At 49.3% G+C, this 21295-nt stretch overlaps 1 protein-coding gene across 1 annotated transcript; it reads right to left on the bottom strand.

Moving 5' to 3' along the window:
• Positions 1-1271: 1271 nt before the first annotated feature.
• Positions 1272-18064, bottom strand: GTSF1L (gametocyte specific factor 1 like). The gene is given in 5 exon segments (XM_066386609.1): positions 1272-1279; positions 1717-2040; positions 2043-2093; positions 13642-13777; positions 17969-18064. Coding segments are annotated over 5 exon segments (615 nt in total).
• Positions 18065-21295: the final 3231 nt, after the last annotated feature.

Here is a 21295-nt window from a genome sequence, read left to right as displayed (position 1 = left end):
AACGTTTTTTAAATTATTGCGTTGACATGGTTTCAAGTGTCCCTTTCAGCATAACACCCTTTACACTCTGCATGGGGCCCCCCACCCCACGTTATTTTAATTTTTTGACCAGATGGTGCATTCACATGTGTTCACATGTAAATGGTACTAATGGAGTAGAAACCCATACCTGTTTTGAGTAAAAAGATGAGCATACTTTCTGTAAGGGGTCGGACAGTGGCCATGGTAGGCTTTGTGGGCAGACCCGTTCCCATAAACGGCCAAAGTTTGAGTGTGTCCGCAAAGAGAAATTTTATGCAAATACAAGCACATGCCTATATGTGTCCTCTCCCACCACTTGACAGAAATGGTGGCATGCCTGACCTGTGGTGGCGCAGTGGATAAAGCGTTGACCTGGAAATGCTGAGGTTGCCAGTTCGAAACCCTGGGCTTGCCTGGTCAAGGCACATATGGGAGTTGATGCTTCCTGCTCCTCCCCCCTTCTCTCTCTGTCTCTTCTTTCTAAAATGAATTAAAAAAAAAAAAAAAACACACAAAAAAACCCAGAAATGGTGGCATAATACGTAGCGTGTTCTGGATTTGGCTACATCCAGCTCATTTATTGGATCCTACGTTCATGTCCATATGTTGTGGCTGCTACCAAGGCAGAGCCAGGTAGTTGTAAGGGAGACTGTATGGCTCACAAAGCCTGAAATACTTCCTCTCTGGCCCCTTGGAGAAAAATTTTGCTGGTCTCTGAGTTAATAAAATACGCCTTTTCCTTTTCGTCTCAGTACAGAGAGGGCTTCCCCACTCTTTTTCAGGGCAGCATGCTATTCCCCGGCATGACCACACCATCGCTGACTTAATCTAACCCTCCTGGTGGATGTTCAGATCATTTCTGACCTTTGCTGCCACAAATAATGCTGCAGTGAAGAACCTTATACTTACCTCACTTTCCCCAAGTGTGACTGTATTTACAGGATGAATTCCTAGATGGGGAAGTGCTTGGAGAAAGCGGAGTGCCTCGGTCACTTTGATAGCTGTTGTCAGATTGCCCTCCAGGGAGGTTTGTTGACTATCCTCTCACCAATGTTATCCAAGTGTTCGTTTTGCCAGCAGAATGTTTATAAGCCTTTTGATCCTTACCAGTCTGCTTAGGTGAAAAAACAAAAACACCAAAAAGCATCATTTGCTCTGCCTGCCTTTTATTCTGGTGACCTGTACCTGCTCTCATGCATTTAAGAGCCCCACCCCCACCCCCGCCCCAGCTCCCTTCAGCTGCTGCTGGCTTACTCTCCTGGGGGGGGGGGGAGCTTCTGGGGCGTGGTCAGAGATGCGTAGGGGCGGTCCTATCTCTGTGTCGAAGCATTTGGGGAATGAAAGTCTTTTTTTTTGTATTTTTCCGAAGCTGGAAACGGGAAGGCAGTTAGACTCCTGCATGGGCCCTACCGGGATCCACCCGGCACGCCCACCAGGGGGCGATGCTCTGCCCATCTGGGGCGTCACTGCTGCAACCAGAGCCATTCTAGCGCCTGAGGCAGAGGCCACGGAGCCATCCTCAGTGCCCGGGCCAACTTTGCTCCAATGGAGCCTTGGCTGTGGGAGGGGAAGAGAGAGAGAGGAAGGAGAGGGGGAGGGGTGGAGAAGCAGATGGGCGCTTCTCCTGTGTGCCCTGGCTGGGAATCGAACCCGGGACTCCTGCATGCCAGGCCGACGCTCTACCACTGAGCCAACCGGCCAGGGCCTGGGGAATGAAAGTCTTAAGGACAAACACGGGGTGGCTGTTGTCGTCATTGACATTCCAGACGTCAGGGTTGGGGTCTCAGGGGGACACGGGAGGGGCGCTTCCACGCTGCTCCGGACTTGGAACGCTCACTTTCAGCGGATCCCCGCTGTCCTCTGGGCTTCTGTTGACACAGGTTGTCTCGTGCTCCACCAGCTTCTGAATGGGAGTCACGTGGCAGGCATTGTATCTGCAGCTGGCCAACTTCCTGGCTTTCTGGGGGTTCTTCCTGCACGAGGCCAGGTGCTCTTGGAACCTGCTGAGACGGATGCGGGGTGAGGATTGTGACGGCACATTTCTAAGGCTCCTGCCTCCGTGATGGGTTGTCCTGGAAGCGGAGCAGCTCACCGCCCCTCCTGGAAAAGTCCTTCAGTTCGAGGGTGGAGCGGTTCTCTGCCCGTCGTTGGCACTCGGACTTCTGTGGCCGAACGTCTTAACTCACATCCCCTGTTCTCTGGGACCACGTGCGGTGGGTTAGAAAAGGGACGTGGCACTGTCACGAGCTGCTGGACAGAGGGCAACGCTACCATATGGTGCCTGAGCCGGAAGAACTGTATAAAGCAGACACGAGCCGAAAGCCACAGCGGCCTGGCACAGAGGTGAGGAAGGAATGTGCCCGCCTTGCTCGGTTCTGAGAGTCACACTGCGATGTCAAGCGGCCGGTTCGCACGGTCACAATGGGCAGCGCAGTCACCAGGAAACGGCTACTCGTCCTTCACTTTCGAGGGTGGGGTGGCTTTGAGAAGGCTGCTATTTAAAATCCATTGCCATTTATCTGTCTTTCAACTTAAATATTTAATATAATTTTCAATATATTTAGGTTTAAATTTACTGTCTTATTTTGTGCTTTCTAACATATCCTTTGGCTTATTTTTCTCCTCTTATTTTTTTATTATTATTATTATTTTTTTTTTTGAGAGAGAGAGGAAGTGACAGATAGGAAGGGACAGAGATGAGAAGCATCAACTCATAGTTGCAGCACCTTAGTTGTTCATTGATTGCTTTCTTATACGTGCCTTGACTGGGGGGCTCCAGCCAAGCCAGTGACCTTGGGCTTCAAGCCAGTAACCTTAGGCTTCAAGCCATTAACCTTGGGGTCATGTCTACGATCCCACACTCAAGCCGGATGAGCCTGTGCTCAAGCCGGTGACCTTGGGGTTTCGAACCTGGGTCCTCAACATCCCAGGTAGATGCTCTGTCCACTGTGCCACCACCTGGTCAGGCTCTTATTTTAAATAGTTAGGAAAAAAAAACCTTTACATTTCCCCTGTATTTTGTAAGTTATACAGTCATCATTTAGCAGTTACAAAGTAAAGCATTCATAGATAACTTACGAAGATTTCAAGTTAATTAATTGAAAGTTTTACCTTCTTCCTAAATTACACAGGGCTTTTTCTTCAGTTACTCTCCTCCTGACTGATGTTGTTATTCCCTGTACAGGGTGGGGTAAAAAGAGGTTTACAGTTGTTCATATGGTAATACAACGATTAACATATAGAAGAATAAATTGTGTTTCCCCATACTCACAACTGTAAGCCTACTTTTGCCCACCCCTGTATTTTTAAGCCTAAGGTTTAAAAACTTGACAAGGTCTATGGCTGTTGTCATTTTACATCGTCAGCATTTGTTAATACTGGTTCTCCTGTTGACTGCCCTCTGCTTGTATCCTGGATCAACCACATGGGATCAGGTGGTTTCTGCTAGAACAGGGGTCCTCAAACTTTTTACACAGGGGGCCAGTTTACTGTCCCTCAGACCGTTGGAGGGCCGGACTATAAAAAAAAAACTATGAACAAATCCCCATGCACACTGCACATATCTTATTTTAAAGTAAAAAAACAAAACGGGAACAAATACAATATTTAAAATAAATAACAAGTAAATTTAAATCAACAAACTGACCAGTATTTCAATGGGAACTATGATCCTGCTTTTGGCTAATGAGATGGTCAATGTCCAGATCCATATTTGTCACTGCTAGCCCTAACAAGTGATAGGACGCACTTCCGGAGCCGTGACGCATACGCCCCACGTCACCGGAAGTAGTACTGTATGTGGGCGACACCGTACTTGACTCCTCTCACTGACCACCAATGAAAGAGGTGCCCCTTCCGGAAGTGGGCTGGATAAATGGTCTCAGGGGGCTGCATGTGGCCCGCGGGCCGTAGTTTGGGGACCCCTGTGCTAGAAGCTTACCTTTTAGACTTTCCTTTGGACAACTCTTTTTGGTTTTGTTTGTCTGGGAATGTCTTCATTCCACCCTCATTCTTTTTTTTTTTTTTTTTCATTTTTCTGAAGCTGGAAACAGGGAGAGACAGTCAGACAGACTCCCGCATGCGCCCGACTGGGATCCACCCGGCACGCCCACCATGGGGCTACGCTCTGCCCACCAGGGGGCGATGCTCTGCCCATCCTGGCGTCGCCATGTTGCGACCAGAGCCACTCTAGCGCCTGAGGCAGAGGCCACAGAGCCATCCCCAGCGCCCGGGCCATGTTTGCTCCAATGGAGCCTTGGCTGCAGGAGGGGAAGAGAGAGACAGAGAGGAAAGCGCGGCGGAGGGGTGGAGAAGCAAATGGGCGCTTCTCCTGTGTGCCCTGGCCGGGAATCGAACCCGGGTCCTCCGCACGCTAGGCCGACGCTCTACCGCTGAGCCAACCGGCCAGGGCTCCACCCTCATTCTTAAAAGATACTTTTGCTGAGTACAGTGGAGTTCTCTCCTTTCTTCACATGGTCGCCGAGTTCAGCTTCCTCTCACTTCCACTCTGGCCAAGAATTCAGAATTCCACTGACGCCTAACTTCTTTGGAAGGTAATCTCTTTTCATACATCTGTCTTACAGGCTTTCTCTTTGGTTTTCCTACAGGGTTGCACTGGTGTTGAACGGTGCGTTAAAAAAAAAACACTTGTGCTTTCTTTTTCTTTTTTTTAATTTATTTATTTTTATTTTTTCAGAGACATAGAGAGAGTCAGAGAGAGGGATAGACAGGGACGGAGAGATGAGAAGCATCAATCATTAGTTTTTCGTTGCGCATTGTGACACCTTAGTTGTTAATTGATTGCTTTCTCATATATGCCTTGACTGTGGGGCCTTCAGCAGACCGAGGAACCCCTTGCTCGAGCCAGCGACCTTGGGTCCAAGCTGGTGAGCTTTTTGCTCAAACCAGATGAGCCCGCGCTCAAGCTGGCGACCTCGGGGTCTCGAACCTGGGTCCTAGGCATCCCAATCCAACGCTTTATCCACTGCGCCACCGCCTGGTCAGGCTCTTTTTATTTTTTTATTAGTCCTCTTGAGTCTGTGGATTAGTGCCTTCCACTGGTTTTGGAAAATACTCAGCCATAGTATCTGCAAATACTGCTTCTTGTCTTTTTTTCTAATTCCCCCTGAAATAACAGATATCACTTCTGCTGACATGGCAGGGTCCGAAGCGGGTCTCCTGGCCACGTCTAATGTCAAGGGTCCAGAGAAGTCAAGTCTTTTCCCATGTGCAGAAGGAGGAGGATAGGGACTTTGTCAAGAGTGCTAAGAACCTCCCCAGCCTGTCCCTTTCGTCACTAGCATTCATTTCTCTGCTCTCCACAAGTACAACGTGCTTCCTCCTCCTTGTGGGAGAATACCCAAAGTCTTAGCTCAGAGTGGGGCATCCGTGGCTTGGTCAGTGCTCGTTGGGGTTTCTTAGGTTCAGACAGGACCTCCCTGTGGACTGGTGGGAATCCTAGTGTCTCCAACCAAGGTGTCTCCTGTGAGGAATGAGAGGCCCACGCAGTCATGTTCACTGTACCTCCCCCTTACACACACCTCCCCAGCCACCCACTCCAGGGATATTTCCTGCCATACTTTGCCAAGGGGTTGTATCCTTGGTAAATTGTAACTTCCACCCCATTTATGTGACAGAGAGCCTGTTTTCTCCAAAGCTGCGATTAAGATTAAAGGCAGTGTGCCATTGGTCTTCCCGGGAGTGAACAGGTGGTTTGGCATCTGCTCTTACATACCCCAAAGCCCAGCACCGTGTTTGTTGCTAACAATTCTAGCCCCATACCTTTCTTCCTGCTCACAGCCAGGGCTGGCCCAGGCTAGTATTTAGGCATTTGTAAGTCTGTGAATGGAGGTGATAATGAAAACACTGCATCTGTCATTGAAATCCACACAGTAAAGAGGAGGGCATTAGCTGTTGTCAGTTTCTTTGCGGCCAAGCACGCATTAGTGTGGCAGGCCAACACTCAGTCCATTATGGAGAGAGGGAAGGCCGGGCTTGTTAATGCTTCTAATGGACATCTTGAATGGTCCTCAAGCCTGCAGCCTTCTCTTAGTATCTGCTCTGAGCCTGAGACCTGACAGGTCGCTCACCATGGCAACCAGAGGGGAGAGGCGGATACAGACAAACCTGTCTGCTCATACATGACCGATAATGCAAGTGAGGTCAGGTCTGCTCTCCGCTCACTCCCCACTCACACCAAACATCTTGAGGGATTGCTGCCGGAAGACAGTAATGCGGGCGTGGAGGGGAGAAGGCCACGCAGTGTGCGGAAACTGTTTTCTGGAAATGGAAGATTGTGGGTCCTGGCCGGCCAAGTCCGCAGTTGCCATTATGGGTTAGGATGGAGCGCTGGAGGATTAGAGTCTCTGTGAGTCTGAATCCTTCAAGCTTAGAGAGACTTATAACAAGCTTCTCTTCCGGTGCTGGTGACCCCCGCCAGAGCATCCCTAGAGGATGGTCCCACAGTGACAGGGACCGCCTCCACCTCCCCCCCAGGAGGCCCATTGTTAGGTTTCTCACACTGAACTGAGCTGAGCTGCCTCCTGGTAGCCTGTAGCAGTTAGAATCGACTCTGCCCTCAGCCCCGGGGAACATCTAGGATATACGGCTATCCCAAGCCTGCCAAACTCATGCAGTGTGTACGTGGCACTGGGGTGGCGGGTGTCCACTCCATTTCCGACTCCTTGTGTCTCCTTGCATGTGCAGCAGATAGGGGTGGACAGCCTTGGGGTTCTCGCCCAGGGTTTCCCCACGCTTTCCTCTACGGGCCACTTGTTCAAGGCTGCCCTGGTCTCAGCCTCTTTGGGCTCCTGCTGGCTCCATCGATTAGGGCAGGGGTCGGGAATCTTTTGGGGTGAGAGAGCCATGAATGCTACATATTTTAAAATGTAATTCCGTGAGAGGCATACAACGACCTGTGTACGTTACACTTTATCCAATAAAAATTTGGTGTTGTCCTGGAGGACAGCTGTGATTGGCACCAGCCACCCGCAACCATGAACATGAGCGGCAGGAAATGAATGGATTGTAATACATGAGAATGTTTTATATTTTTAATGTTGTTATTTTTTTTTAAATTTTATTTATTCATTTTTAGAGAGGAGAGAGAGAGGGAGAGAGAGAGACAGAGAGGGAGAGAGAGACAGAGAGAGAGAAGGGGGGAGGAGCTGGAAGCATCAACTCCCATATGTGCCTTGACCAGGCAAGCCCAGGGTTTTGAACCAGCGACCTCAGCATTTCTAGGTCGATGCTTTATCCATATTTTTTTTGTTTTGTTTTGTTTTTTGTTTTTGTTTTTGTATTTTTCTGAAGCTGGAAACGGGGAGAGACAGACAGACTCCCGCATGCGCCCGACCGGGATCCACCCGGCATGCCCACCAGGGGCGACACTCTGCCCACCAGGGGGCGATGCTCTGCCCCTCTGGGGCATCGCTCTGCCGCGACCAGAGCCACTCTAGCGCCTGGGGCAGAGGCCAAGGAGCCATCCCCAGCGCCCGGGCCATCTTTGCTCCAATGGAGCCTTGGCTGCGGGAGGGGAAGAGAGAGACAGAGAGGAAGGGGGGGGGTGGAGAAGCAAATGGGCGCTTCTCCTATGTGCCCTGGCCGGGAATCGAACCCGGGTCCCCCGCACGCCAGGCCGACGCTCTACCGCTGAGCCAACCGGCCAGGGCCATATTTTTTTTATTAAAGATTTGTCTGCGAGCCAGATGCAGCCATCAAAAGAGCCACATCTGGCTCATGAGCCATAGGTTCCTGACCCCTGGATTAGGGCTTCATTTTGATCACCTCCCGTGTTGTGTTGTGTAGTGCTTCTCAAAATGTACTGTGGGATCTCATTAAGGTGCCAGACTGAGTGGCGTTCAGGTTCGTGTGTGAATCAGAACGCAGTCTATCTTTTTTTGTTTTCTGGACGGTTTAAAGAGTCTAGACACATTCTTTGACAGTTGGAAAGAACTTTTAACTGAACTCTCTCTGACCCCCCACCCCCTTTTAGGAAGTAGTTCTATGTCTGTTTCAAGTTGGCTCATGGTTTTCTACTTGTCTTGGCAATTCCTGTTTTTCTAGAAAAGCATGCTGTTATGGAATGAATTGTGTCCCCCTGCCAAGTTCATATTTCGAAGTCCTAACACCAGTGTGACTCTATATGGAGAGGCATTTAAGGAAGTAACTGAGGTTATAGGAGGTCATAAGGCTGGGGCCCTCATCCAATAGGACTGGTGTCCTTATACGAAGAGGAAGGGACAGAAAAATTTCTCCCTCCATGGACAAGTGATGTGTGGACACAGTGAGAAGGTGGCCACCAGCAAGACGGAGCGATAGGTCCCACCAGAAACCAACCCTGATAGCACCTGGATGTGGGACTTCAGCCTTCAGAGCCGTGAGATAACGAGCCTCTGTTGGTTAAAGCACCTTGTTCATCTGTGGTATTTCGTGATGGCAGCCAGAGCTGACTAGTACACAGGCGTTCTCCACTGCACACGCACAAATCCACTAGCATACCATGTGTATTTGGTATTCTCTTAATCTGAGAACTCTCTTCTGCATCATTGGTTACATTTTCCTTTACTTCTCTACTATTGTGTTTTTTAAATTTAAATTTTATTTGTTTATTTATTTTTTACAGAGATAGAGAGAGAGTCAGAGAGAGGGATAGACAGGGACAGACAGACAGGAACAGAGGGAGATGAGAAGCATCAATCATCAGTTTTTCACTGCGACACCTTAGTTGTTCATTGATTGCTTTCTCATTTGTGCCTTGACCGTGAGGCTACAGCAGACCGAGTAACCCTTTGCTTGAGTCAGCGATCTTGGGTCCAAGCTGGTGAGCCTTGCTCAAACCAGATGAGCCTGCACTTAAGCTGGCGACCTCGGGGTCTCGAAACTGGGTCCTCTGCATCCCAGTCCGACGCTCTATCCACTGCGCCACTGCCTGGTCAGACTCTACTATTGTGTTCTTTTGTTGTTGTTGTTGTTTTTTTTACAGCGGCAGAGATAGACAGGGACAGACAGATAGGAACGGAGAGAGATGAGAAGTATCAATCATCAGTTTCTCGTTGCGCGTTGCGACTTCTTAGTTGTTCATTGATTGCTTTCTCACATGTGCCTTGACCGTGGGCCTTCAGCAGACCGAGTAACCCCCTGCTGGAGCCAGCGACCTTGGGTCCAAGCTGGTGAGCTCTTTGCTGAAGCCAGATGAGCCTGCGCTCAAGCTGGCGACCTCGGGTTCTCGAACCTGGGTCCTTCCGCATCCCAGTCCGACGCTCTACCCACTGCGCCACCACCTGGTCAGGCTACTATTGTGTTTTTATATTCTCTCTCTCTATCTCACTTGCTTCCTTCCCTCTCCTTTTCTTGGGCTTTTATAAGTCTAATATCTTACAAATAGCCAATTCTTAGATTTATTCTTTCTACTGATTTTTCTGTTTTCTATTTCATTAATTTTTACTTTTAGTTTCAATTCTCTCTAATTTTTTTTTAATTTTTAGAGAGAAAGAGGAAGAGCGAAAGAAAGAGAGACATCAATTTGTTGTTCCACTTATTTATGCTTTACATTGATTCTTTTTTTTAAGTCCTATCTCAATACTTTATGTTTTTATTTATTTATTTATTTATTTTAGAGAGGAGAGAGAGAGAGTCAGAAAAAGAGAGAGAAAGGGGGGAGGAGCATGAAACATCAACTCCCATATGTGCCTTGTCCAGACAGGTACAGGGTTTTGAACCAGCGACCTCAGCGTTCCAGGTCGACACTTTATCCACTGCGCCACCACAGACCAGGCCTACATTGATTCTTGTACGTGCTCTGACCGGGAATCAAACCTGCAACCTTGGCTTGTCAGGATGACACTAACCGAGCTACCGGGCCAGGACTCTCCATAGGTTTAGCTCATGGCCTGTTGTCTAGCTTCTGGAGTGGGATGCTCAGTTCACTGGCAGTCTCCCTTGCTAATGACAAAAACATCCAGAACCACGGGGAGTGCTCCGGTTCCATTCTGTGAATTTTGCAATGTGCAGTTTCAGTTGTCACTATGTTCTAAATGGCCGATAATTGCAGTTTTCGCCTCTTTCTTTGACTCGAGTTGTTGAGGGATTACATTTCACAACGATTTAATTTTTTGTTTATTCCTTGGTTTTTAATTCCTGCTCTGATTGCTTTGTGGTCAGCTCATGGCGGCCTGAGAAGAAGCGCTTGCCAGTCCCGCTGAGGTTTTCTTTGTGGCCAAGAATCCGTTTCAGTCATTTCCTTACAGAGGTTTGAATTAAACATCTTTTCTGTTTCTGTGTTCTTTAAAACGGAGCTTGTTTTTCCAAGCTGACATTCCTTGGAACAGAAGTCCTACAAAGTCACTTGGGGAAATGGTCGCTCTGGTGGCTTCCGCAGCAGTTGTGGAAGCTGGAGGCCTCCACCTCCCTCTGGGGGGTCACGGCGCCCATCAGCGTGACCTAAGGAGACCTAAGGTGAAACGACCCGTGTTCCTTTGTTTCACTCAGTGTCTCCTGAGTGTGGGCTGGTTGTCCACGGAACATGGTCCCCCTCGGCCTGTTGTGGGCTCTGTGCTCTCTGTCCCCATCGGGCCTTGGCCCCTCCGGGTTTGCTCGTCCTCTTTGCCCAGTGAAGCTCCAGCTGTGCTGGGGAGCTCAGCCCCCTCTGGGCTCGAGGTTAGGTTACACTCCTCTACGTTCTTTACCCTCTGTCTTTGGTGGTGAGTGTCGGGGCCCCCTGGTGGACCCCGAGCTCGCCAACGGTGTGGGTCCTGTCTGCTTCAGCTTCCTGCCGAGTCCTCTGTGCCCAGCACAGCGCCCGGTCTGTAGGGGGCGCTCAAAGAGGGATCTGCTGGCCCTGGCCGGTTGGCTCAGTGGTAGAGCGTCGGCCTGGCGTGCGGAAGTCCCGGGTTCGATTCCCGGCCAGGGCACACAGGAGAGGCGCCCATCTGCTTCTCCACCCCTCCCCCTCTCCTTCCTCTCTGTCTCTCTCTTCCCCTCCCGCAGCCCCGGGCGCTGGGGATGGCTCCTTGGCCTCTGCCTCAGGTGCTGGAATGGCTCTGATTGCGGCAGAGCAATGCCCCAGAGGGGCAGAGCATCGCCCCCTGGTGGGCGTGCCGGGTGGATCCCAGTCGGGCGCATGCGGGAGTCTGACTGCCTCCCGTTTCCAGCTTCAGAAAAATACAAAAAAAAAAAAGAGGGATCTGCTGACTGGGTGAGGAAGCGAGTGACTCAGAGCTGGTCTCAGCTAGTAGTGCCAGTGAAGATGATCGGTACTGTGAATGACAGGCCTCCAGGCTGAGACCCCAGGGAAGGGAGGACCCCTGAGAAGCCTGGAGGGCAAGAGGCAAATGTCAGAATTTTGAGTTCCAAGGTGCTCTGTTTAAAAAAAAAATTTTTTTTTTATTGAATTTATTGGGGTGATATTGGTTAAAATTATGTAAGTTTCAAGTGCAGTCCACAGGGCCAAGCTTCCAGGGCACAGAGCAGGGCAGGGACATGGGCGGGGCAGGGTTTGAGACAAAGAAGTGCTGGCACACCCTTTTGCTTGACTAGATGGGGAGACTGAGGCCCGGGCAGGGGAAGGACTTGCCGAGGGCCCCGGAGCAATTGGGGGGCAGAGTGAAGACTTGAGACCTCATTCTCCATAATGGAGCTTGTTGTCCCAAACCGGGCTGCTTTATTTCCTTAACACGCAGCTGGATTTTCTCATTTTCAAACCTTATTATAAAAAGAAATCAGAAAACGCAAACGTGTATGAAGAAGACAAGAACACGTCGATGTCTCTTCTTCCAGATTGCCTCTCTATGCATGGACACACACACCCCTCATAAAACCGGGGGTGGGAGCAGCGAGCTTGGGGGGCCTGTACCAGCGAGCGAGCAGCAGGGCTCCTTGGAGGAAAGGCACACCCCAGGGGGCGGGGGATGCAAAAATGAACAAACAGAAACGGCGGAGGGAGGGAGAGAATGGTTAGTGCTTGGGTCAGCCTCAGTTTCCCCAGGTGCTCCTTGGGAGGGTGGTTATGAGGACTAAACCGGAAACACGCGAGCAGCAGAGCTCTGGGAGTCCGCATGGGGAGTCCTTTTAGCCTCTCGGCCTCGGCATTGTCATCTGTGCCGGGACCGACGCGGCTCGTTCTGGACGAGGAAGCACCAGTATTAACCATGTTTCTTCGTAGGGGCTCAGCGCTGGTGACAGCCCTGCTGTGAGGTTTGGGTCCTCAGAGTCGCCCTGTAGGGACCAGGTCATGCCTATCAGGTCCTGAAGCTCACTATGTGCCTGGCCAGAGGCGTGTGTATTGAACTCGGTGGTGTTTTAGTAGACAGTTTTTTTTTTTTTTTATATAATTTTTTAAAATTTATTTATTCATTTTAGAGAGGAGAGGGAGAGACAGAGAGAGAGGGGGGGGGGAAGACAGAGAGAGAGGAGGGGGGGAGGAGCTGGAAGCATCAACTCCCATATGTGCCTTGACCAGGCAAGCCCAGGGTTTCGAACCGGTGACCTCAGCATTTCCAGGTCGACTCTTTATCCACTGCGCCACCACAGGTCAGGCAGTAGACAGTTTTTATGCTAATAGTTACATACACGCAGGGCTGATCATAATAAACATGTTGGATGACAGGTATGGTACAGAGGTCAGACAGTCAGAATAGGTGCTGTCAACAACACGTGAATGTCTCCAGTTGCCCCAAACGGAACCTGAGCCGCGCGACTTTCCCCATCTGCCTGCTGACTGGGGGGCTAATGGCCCCCTGAGAATAGGTTCATGCCGTTTTCACCACACTGGCCCAGGACACTCGGGCGTGGCCTGACCACCACAGACCCACCCCAAGTTGAGTCCAAGGAAGGAGGGTTGGGGTGTGTTGGGGGGCTGCCTGGAGCCGGACTGCCTGGTAGGACCCTTGCTGTCAGCATGTTTCTGGGCATTAATCCCGTTGGGCTCCTGGCCCCGCCCAGCTGTCTTGTCAGAAAGCCAAGCGTCCTTCCCAGCATCCTAGAACTCAGTGGCCCCTCCCTTATTTTTAGTTGTGCATTTGTATATTATTTGTATGTCACTGACTGCTTTTTATTTCCATAGCAGTTTTGATGATTATAAGATAGAAAATACAGGAATAAAATGCGAAAAGCTCCTATGTACAGGTTAACACTATTGTAACTACTTCTCAGATGAAGGACAACTGGGGTCCCAGGGACCCCCGCCATCCCTTCCCCCAGAGATAACCCCTATCCTGACTTTAATAAGAATTTCTGTGGTGTTCTTTGTAGTTCCACCGTCTGGGAAAGCCATTGTTTTAAAAATGATAATCTTTTTATTATTGTTTTTATTTTGATCATTCTTTTTTATTTTTCATATCATGTCTCCCCCGCCCCTCCCCACTCCCTATTTATGGTAAGTGAAACTGGGTTTTGCCCCATCTACTGCGGGGATTCAAATTTTCTCTTTTAAAACAATTTTGCATATATACATTTGAGAAAAAAGTAAGTAAATAATAATGGTTCAGGTGGCATATGAAATGGGCAAAATGTTGAAGTTGTTCCCCAAAGAACTGGAGTTTGGGAAACATTATGTTACATTTACGATGAGAAAGAAAAGCCCTGGAGAGGTGGTTGGAGAGTCAGGGACCAAAACGCAGGTACTGTGCCCCAGGGCAGACATGGACCTGGAGATGTCACTGGCCGTGGGAGGCACCGACAGCGAGTGTCCTTCGGGCAGCCCAGCAGCTGCAGCGTCAGCGTGGCCACCAGGGGGCAGCACGGACCTAGCTTCTGCCAGCTTCCGCGCGCAGCCAAATAGGAGTGGAGGGCTGAGTGCCCCCAACCACTCCCCGGGATTCAGTTTTGTATGTGGATCCACCCCAGTCTAGGGTTCCTCACATGGAGGTCTGGGACATGCTCCCTTCAAAATTCCCGGAGTGCTTGTTAACAATGTAATATATGTGGCGGCGGCGGTGGGGGGGGGGGTCTTCCTGGACCCACTGAATCTGCACCTTACAAGCTCCAGGAGTGCAGTTTGTACAGCCGGGTTACCGCCTGGGGGATTTTGAGAAGTACTGTTCTAGGGAGGTGGGCACTGCCTTGGGTCAGAGTGGGTGGTGGTGGTGGTGGTGGTGTGTGTGTGTGTGTGTGTGTGTGTGTGTGTGAGAGAGAGAGAGAGAGAGAGAGAGAGAGAGAGAGAGAGAGAGAGAGAGAGAGAGATTGAGATTGAAGGGGAACAGGAGATTATTTCATACAGAACAAGTGGGATTGACATATTTGGCCCCATCTCTTACTTGGATGGGTGGCAAGCTTTTTCATTTTTGTTTTTAGCATTTCTCAACCATCCATTTTTCCCTCCCTCCCTTCTCTCCTTTCCTCCTTTTCTCCCTTCCTCCCTCCCTCCCTCCCTCCCTCCCTCCCTTCCTCCCTTCCTTCCTTCCTTCCTTCCTTCCTTCCTTCCTTCCTTCCTTCCTTTCTTCCTTCTTTTCTTCCTTCTTTCCTTCCTTCCTTCCTTCCTTCCTTCCTTCCTTCCTTCCTTCCTTCCTTCTTTCCTTCCTTCCCTCTTTCCCTCCTTCCCTATCCATCCATTATTCATCACCATCTATCCACCACCCATCTACCATCCATCCACCTTTCACCCGACAGACAGAAACCACACTCGTACTTTGTGTCCTTTCTGGGTTTGGGGATACAGTGGTGGACCAGAAAAACACCACCCCTATCTTCCTGGAGTTCATGCTTTCATGGGGAGCCAGACAAAAGCAAATAATCTCGTAAAAATGAAATGACAAATTATAATTGTTGCTTTGAAGGAGGATGCTACGTGAGTGAAGAAGTCCTATAGGAAGATGTGGGAAGGTGTGAGGAATCCTTCCCTTGGGAAATTATGTTTGAATTGAGGTCTGAAGGGTGAGTAGGAGTTAACCAGGCAAAGAGTCAGGGGGAAGAATATTTCAGGTGGAGGAATCCACATGTGCAAAGGCCCTGAGGTGGGAACTCAAAGAAGGCAAGCCTGCCTGGAGAAAAGGGGAGTAGGATTTGGGCTAGGACCCTCAAGTTCTCAAAATTTTCATCTTCAAAATGGGGCAGTGAAGTCTTGTCTTGCGAAGATGACTGAGTGTAATGGTGAGTCCAAAACATTTAGTCTGATGCCCAGTACACGGCTGGTGTCAAGAGATGTGAATGAGTCTCGGGGGAGGGGTCCTGAGAGGGCTCAGCCTGGATGCGCCGGCCCGGGCAGGTGCAAGGACCAGCTGACAAGCATATTTTAACCATGGTGAAAATTACCGTTGGCATCACTCTCCTGTTGAAAACAAAGTGAAATTGGAGAACATACTGTTGTCTTTAACTAGGCCAAGATGACTAATTATTAAACTCATTTTCTAAAGGTTACCATATACAGACATGCGAATAGACGGAGAGAGGAGTGCGTGGAAAGGCTGATTCATTCTGAAACCCCAATAGATGAGGCTTCTGCGCGTAATGACTGTGAGCGCTCGGTTTAACTCAGCTGTCACCACAGGTGTGATACAAAACGAAAGGTTTTGCGTCAGCTCCATAGAGCATCTTGGGGCAGCTCATGGCAGTGCTGAGGGAGGGGACGGAGGTGGATCTCTGCCGAACTGTAGATGGTGTGAAGGTGGGAGCTTGGGTTGGGAAGGGGAGGGAGCACCAGACCCCGGGTCCTAGCTGTGGCTGTGACACTTAGCGACCATGTGGCCTTGGCCTTTGGGCCTGTGTGTCCTATCCAGAAACAAAAGAGCCAGACCAGGTGACCTTAACGGGCCTTACCAGTTTTATTATATACCAGGGGTCGGGAACCTCTTTGGCTGAGAGAGCCATGAATGCCACATATTTTAAAATGTAATTCCATGGAGCCATACAACAACCCGTGTACATTACACATTATCCAATAAAAATTTGGTGTTGTCCCAGAGGACAGCTGAGATTGGCTCCAGCCACCCGCAACCATGAACATGAGCGGTAGGAAATGAATGGATTGTAATACATGAGAATGTTTTATATTTTTAACATTATTTTTTTTAATTAAAGATCTGTCTGCAAGCCAGATGCAGCCATCAAAAGAGCCACATCTGGCTCGCGAGCCATAGGTTCCCAACCCCTGTTCTATACCATTTACTGATGTGTGATCTTGGAGGTCACCTTCACCTCCTTGGGCTTCAATAGTGTTAGTTTCCTTTGATCATTTCAGTTAGCCTAAGGAGTGTGTTTCCCGTTACTCCCCCGTGGATGTATCCCTCCCTCCTTCGAGGTCCAGCGACTCTCAGATCCCCGTTCCAGACTCCTTTGAGAACAAGGGACCCTTGTTCCTTCCCTGTGGGTCAATGGTTTAATTTGGAGATGTGGAGTCCACTAGGGTCCAGTCTGGGAGTCCGGCCTGGGGATGCGCTGGCCCCCTGGGGTCCGGCCTGGGGATGCGGTCCGCCTGGGGATGTGCCAGCCCCCTGGGGTCCAGCCTGGGGATGATGCGCCGGCCCGCTGGGGTCCGGCCTGGGGAACCGCCGGCCCGCTGGGGTCCAGCCTGGGGATGCGCCAGCCCCCTGGGGTTCAATATTCACAAACTCAAGGGGACCCTGAAGCCCCTTGAACCCCTTCAGAAATCACTTCCTTGGGACTTGCAAGGGAATATCCATGAAGCCAGTATCAGGACCAAACATGGGTCAAGGCTTTCTAAATGCCAAGTTCAGTGCTAGGCACTGGGACATATGTGATTTCATGTCCTTTCATGTGGCTCATGTGAGGTAGGTATCATTATTCCCACACTGAGGGCCAGAGGGACTAAGTCATTTTCCCAAGGCACACAGTGAATGTGGGGCAAAGGTGGTGTATTTACTCGAGAGATTTGATTCCAGCCCCTTCCTGATTTTGGAAACGGAATCTACATCTCATTTAATCTTTACGACAAGCAGTGCCATAGACAGATACCGAATGTTAGAGGCTTCGTATCAGAACAGAGCGGAGGAGACCTTGTGGGTAAGCAGAGGACCCCAGTGATTTCTGCACCTGCCTGGCAGCTCCTGGCGTGGGACTTAGAGACAGATTTGTTGCCCGTAGGTGTGGATGCTACCGTCCACTTGGCCTCTTCCTGCAGTCAGACTCAGGGCCGGGGCACCATGGAAGAAGGCTGTAGCCACGATCAATCCACTGTACTGGGTAAGGCATCTTCAAGGGTAGTTTTGAAAGCAATTTTTGCTGTGGACATTGACCTTATTACTAAGCCATACTAGGTCAGGTGTGTCCTCCTGGGGACCCTGTGTGTACATACTGATTGATGGGTCTTTAGGTGCCTGATACCAAGTAAGTAGCTGGTTGTGTCTGGCCTTGGACTTTGCCTCCAAACAATGGGATTGCCTACGGGCCACAGCATACTCGCTGGTCCTTCTTAACAAAGGGCGCTACACTTGAACATAAGCCACTATTATCAGCAATGTATTTAAGAATATAATGCTTTACAAAGCATTCCTCCTATCTATGCTGTACACCTGAAACTAATACAAAATAATATTGAATGTAAGCTGTAACTGAAAAAATTTTTTTAAGAAGAATAGAATGCATAATTTAAGCAATATTTAAATATAAACAGCTCGGCGCAAGGAAAAGACGCTTGCTCCGAGTAGTGTCTTGGTGCACTCCAGGGATGGACCAGAGTCCTCAGCCATGTGGATGTGGTTTTTCAAACTGCTCACCAAATCCGACCACTTCTCGTCACTCCCACTTTGCCTCCTTTGTCCACCTGGCTTGGGTGATTGCAGAAGCCTCCTTGGTCCTCCTCGTCCGAATTTGCTCTCTCTGCGTCATTTTCCCTATACAGCAGCGGAAGGATCTTGTTAGACACTTGAGTCAAATCCCACCAGTCTCTGCCCACGGCCCCCAAATGGTTTCCCTTTTACTCGGAGTCAAAGCCAAGCTCCTTACAGGTCTTCCTCCTCCCTCCCTGAGCTTTTCTCATGCTACTCCTTTTGCTCACCTGGTTCCGGTTTCTCTTGTCTTCTTGCCATTCCTCCAAATGCATTTCCACCTCAGGGCCTTTGCACTTGCTGTTCTCTCTGCCCAGAATATCCATGCCTGTTCCCCCGGATATCCATGCAGCTCTCTCCCCTCTTTCAAGTTTCTGCTCAGTTGCCAGCTTCTCAGAGAGGCTCTGCTTGACCCCTCTATCTAAAACACCAGCTTTCTTCACTCTTTATACCTCTGCTCACTGACTTTTTCTTCATAGTTTGTTTTCACCTGACATAGGATATATTAATTATTGTCTTCCCCCACTAAACAATAAGCTCCATAAGAACAAGGACTTTGCTCACTGTCACATCTTTAAGCCCAAGACCAGTGTCTGGGCCATAGGAGCACATCAGTAATGCTGGCTGAATTGCGTGAACACATGGGAAGATACACCGAGCTTCCATTCCATGTGTTTTTGCCCGTGACAGAAGCACTTGCTAAAAGTTTCATGAGTCACATCTTTGGATTTCCCTGTGGAGTGTGTGCTGAAGGTATTCACCTGGGAGATCGGGGCTACTCTGCAAGTTGATGTTCTCTTTCAGTACGTAGCTCTGCATTATCACTTGTGCAAACGCCTTGCCTTTTCTTTTCATCACTCCCACTACCAACAGAAGCAGCAGCTGGATTTATTTGGGGGGCTCTGTCTCACAAAAGCACAGCTTTATGACTTCTTGGGAGTAAAAGGGGACATGTAAGGACTAGGAGAGGATAACCAGACCCTGTTGAGAGGTGTTGGGGGGTGGACTTGGCTCACTCGCTGGCTAAGGGACTCATTGAATTAGCTCATCAATAGCAATATATCAAACAGCGGCTGATCTCGTGTTATGGGTCTGAGGACAGCTCACTCACGGCTCATGTTGACTTCGTCAATGCCGGAGGGTCTACTGGGCTTATCTACTGAAATCTCTGCTTGCTTAACCTTGGCATCTTGCAGGTTTCCACGGCTTCCTTACATTCTGAAGTTCTCTCTGCTTAGTCATGGTTCTAGAATCCCACCCACCAGGTTTCCGTCAAAGGCTCATTCCCTCAGCAGGAGCGGAGACATTAGACTTTAGGCAGTGAGCTGGCTTGGTCTGCCGGTGCTCTTGGGAGCTGAGCTTCCAGCCAGGTCGCTTCCTCCCCCGAGTTCTCTCTCACAGTGGTGGGCCACGGGAAGCTAAAAAAACTGAGATTTTTTTTTTTTCAAACTCATGAAGAGTGTCTCCTCTGGCCTCCTGGAGACATGGTCTCCTCTATCCCAGCTGTTTTTATTGAGGACCTGTGGTGTGGACAAGGCAGAGTTCTTACCCTTCAAGGATTTGCAGCCCAGAGGGGGTGGGACAGGTGTGGCAGTACCCCCGGGGTAAGGAGTGTGACATGCGTGGCCAGGAGAAAGAGGGGGCGCTGTGACTGTCGCTGGGGTGGGGTCAGGGAACGACGTTTTTCAGAAAAAATAGTGCATCTGTATTAATATGCAAAAAATACAGAAAAGTACAATAAATAACAAAAAGAACCCCCACGCTCTAAAAAACCACTCAGACTATGTTTCAGTGTGGAGTTTCTAGATGGAGAGGAAGATTGGAATATTTTTCTAAAGTGGGAAACTTTTGAAAGTAAAAGTCATTAAATGTAATTTTGCTTGACATTAATAGAGGAAAAGAAAACCAGTAAAACCAAAGAATTTCTGAACCTCAAGCAAATATTACATGATCATCAATGGCATTGTTTCATAAAAGATCCCTTCGAGTTTAACAAGTGATTAGGAAAAACGCTGTGGTTGGAATCATATGATATTTAAAATCCAGTTATTTATTTATTATTATTATTTTTTTTTGTATTTTTTTGAAGCTGGAAACGGGGAGAGAAAGTCAGACAGACTCCTGCATGTGCCCAACCAGGATCCACCCGGCACGCCCACCAGGGGCGACGCTCTGCCCACCAGCGGGTGATGCTCTGCCCCTCCGGGGCGTCGCTCTGTTGTGACCAGAGCCACTCTAGCGCCTGGGGCAAAGGCCAAGGAGCCATCCTCAGCACCCGGGCCAACTTTTGCTCCAGTGGAGCCTCGGCTGCGGGAGGGGAAGAGAGAGACAGAGAGGAAGGAGAGGGGGAGGGGTGGAGAAGCAGATGGGCGCTTCTCCTGTGTGCCCTGGCCGGGAATCGAACCCGGGACTTCTGCACGCCAGGCCGATGCTCTACCACTGAGCCAACCAGCCAGGGCCAAATCTAGCTATTTTATTATAAGCACAATTAACAGTTATTCTCGGACAGCATAAATTAATCCGACAGTGGATTTTTTTTGAGAGAGCAACATAAAATTGCCCATTAAGTCAAAAGACACGGGCCGATTCTGTGAAACGTCTGTGGCTAACTTTTCCACACCTGTCCTGACCCATTTCTCACGGAGCAGGGTACACTCAGTTCTGAGTTTTGACGAACCCATAACCACAAAGTCACCCACAATCAGTCAAGATGTGGAGTGGTTCCATGGCGCTGCCCGATTCTTTGGGACCCTTCGTGGCCCACCCCTCCTTTCATACCTGGACCTTGGCAATCACTGATGCGTTTTCTGTACGCATAGTTCTGCCTTTTCCAGAAAAAAACAAAAACAAATCACACAACTCTTAGAGAAGATAGCCTTGCCTGACCTGTGGTGGCGCAGTGGATAAAGCGTCAACCTGGAAATACTTAGGTTGCCGGTTCAAAACCCTGGGCTTGCCTGGTCAAGGCACATATGGGAGTTGATGCTTCCTGCTCCTCCCCCCCTTCTCTATAATAAATAAATAAAATCTTAAAAAAAATATCAGTTAAAAAAAAAAAAGCCTGATCTGTGGTGGCGCAGTGGATAAAGCGTTGACCTGGAAATGCTGAGGTCGCCGGTTTGAAACCCTGGGCTTGCCTGGTCAAGGCACATATGGGGGAGTTGATGCTTCCAGCTCCTCCCCCACTTCTCTCTCTCTGTCTCTCCTCTCCCTCTCCCTCTAAAATGAATAAATTAAAAAAAAAAAAAAAGATAGCCTTAAAAGTTTGGCTTTTATCACTTAGAACACTGCACTTGAGATGAACCATGTGGAGCGAGAGGTTCAGTAGTTTGATCTCTGTTGCAAACGCCATTGTACAGACGTACCACAGTTGGTTGGTTACCAATTAAAGAACATCTGATTCCAGTTTTCAACACTTATGGATAAAGTTGCTCTAAATAATTGTGTGCAGGTTCTCCACCCTGCAGATACACGTAGGTGTCAGTTTCTCCTTTTCTGGTCACTTTATCTTTAAAATTTTCATGCCCTCTCTTACCACTTCTGTTATATTTGTTCTT

This window comes from Saccopteryx leptura, chromosome 5, assembly GCF_036850995.1.
Source record: "Saccopteryx leptura isolate mSacLep1 chromosome 5, mSacLep1_pri_phased_curated, whole genome shotgun sequence".
Lineage (NCBI taxonomy): Eukaryota > Metazoa > Chordata > Mammalia > Chiroptera > Emballonuridae > Saccopteryx > Saccopteryx leptura.
This window is presented reverse-complemented; position numbering and strand designations above follow the sequence as displayed.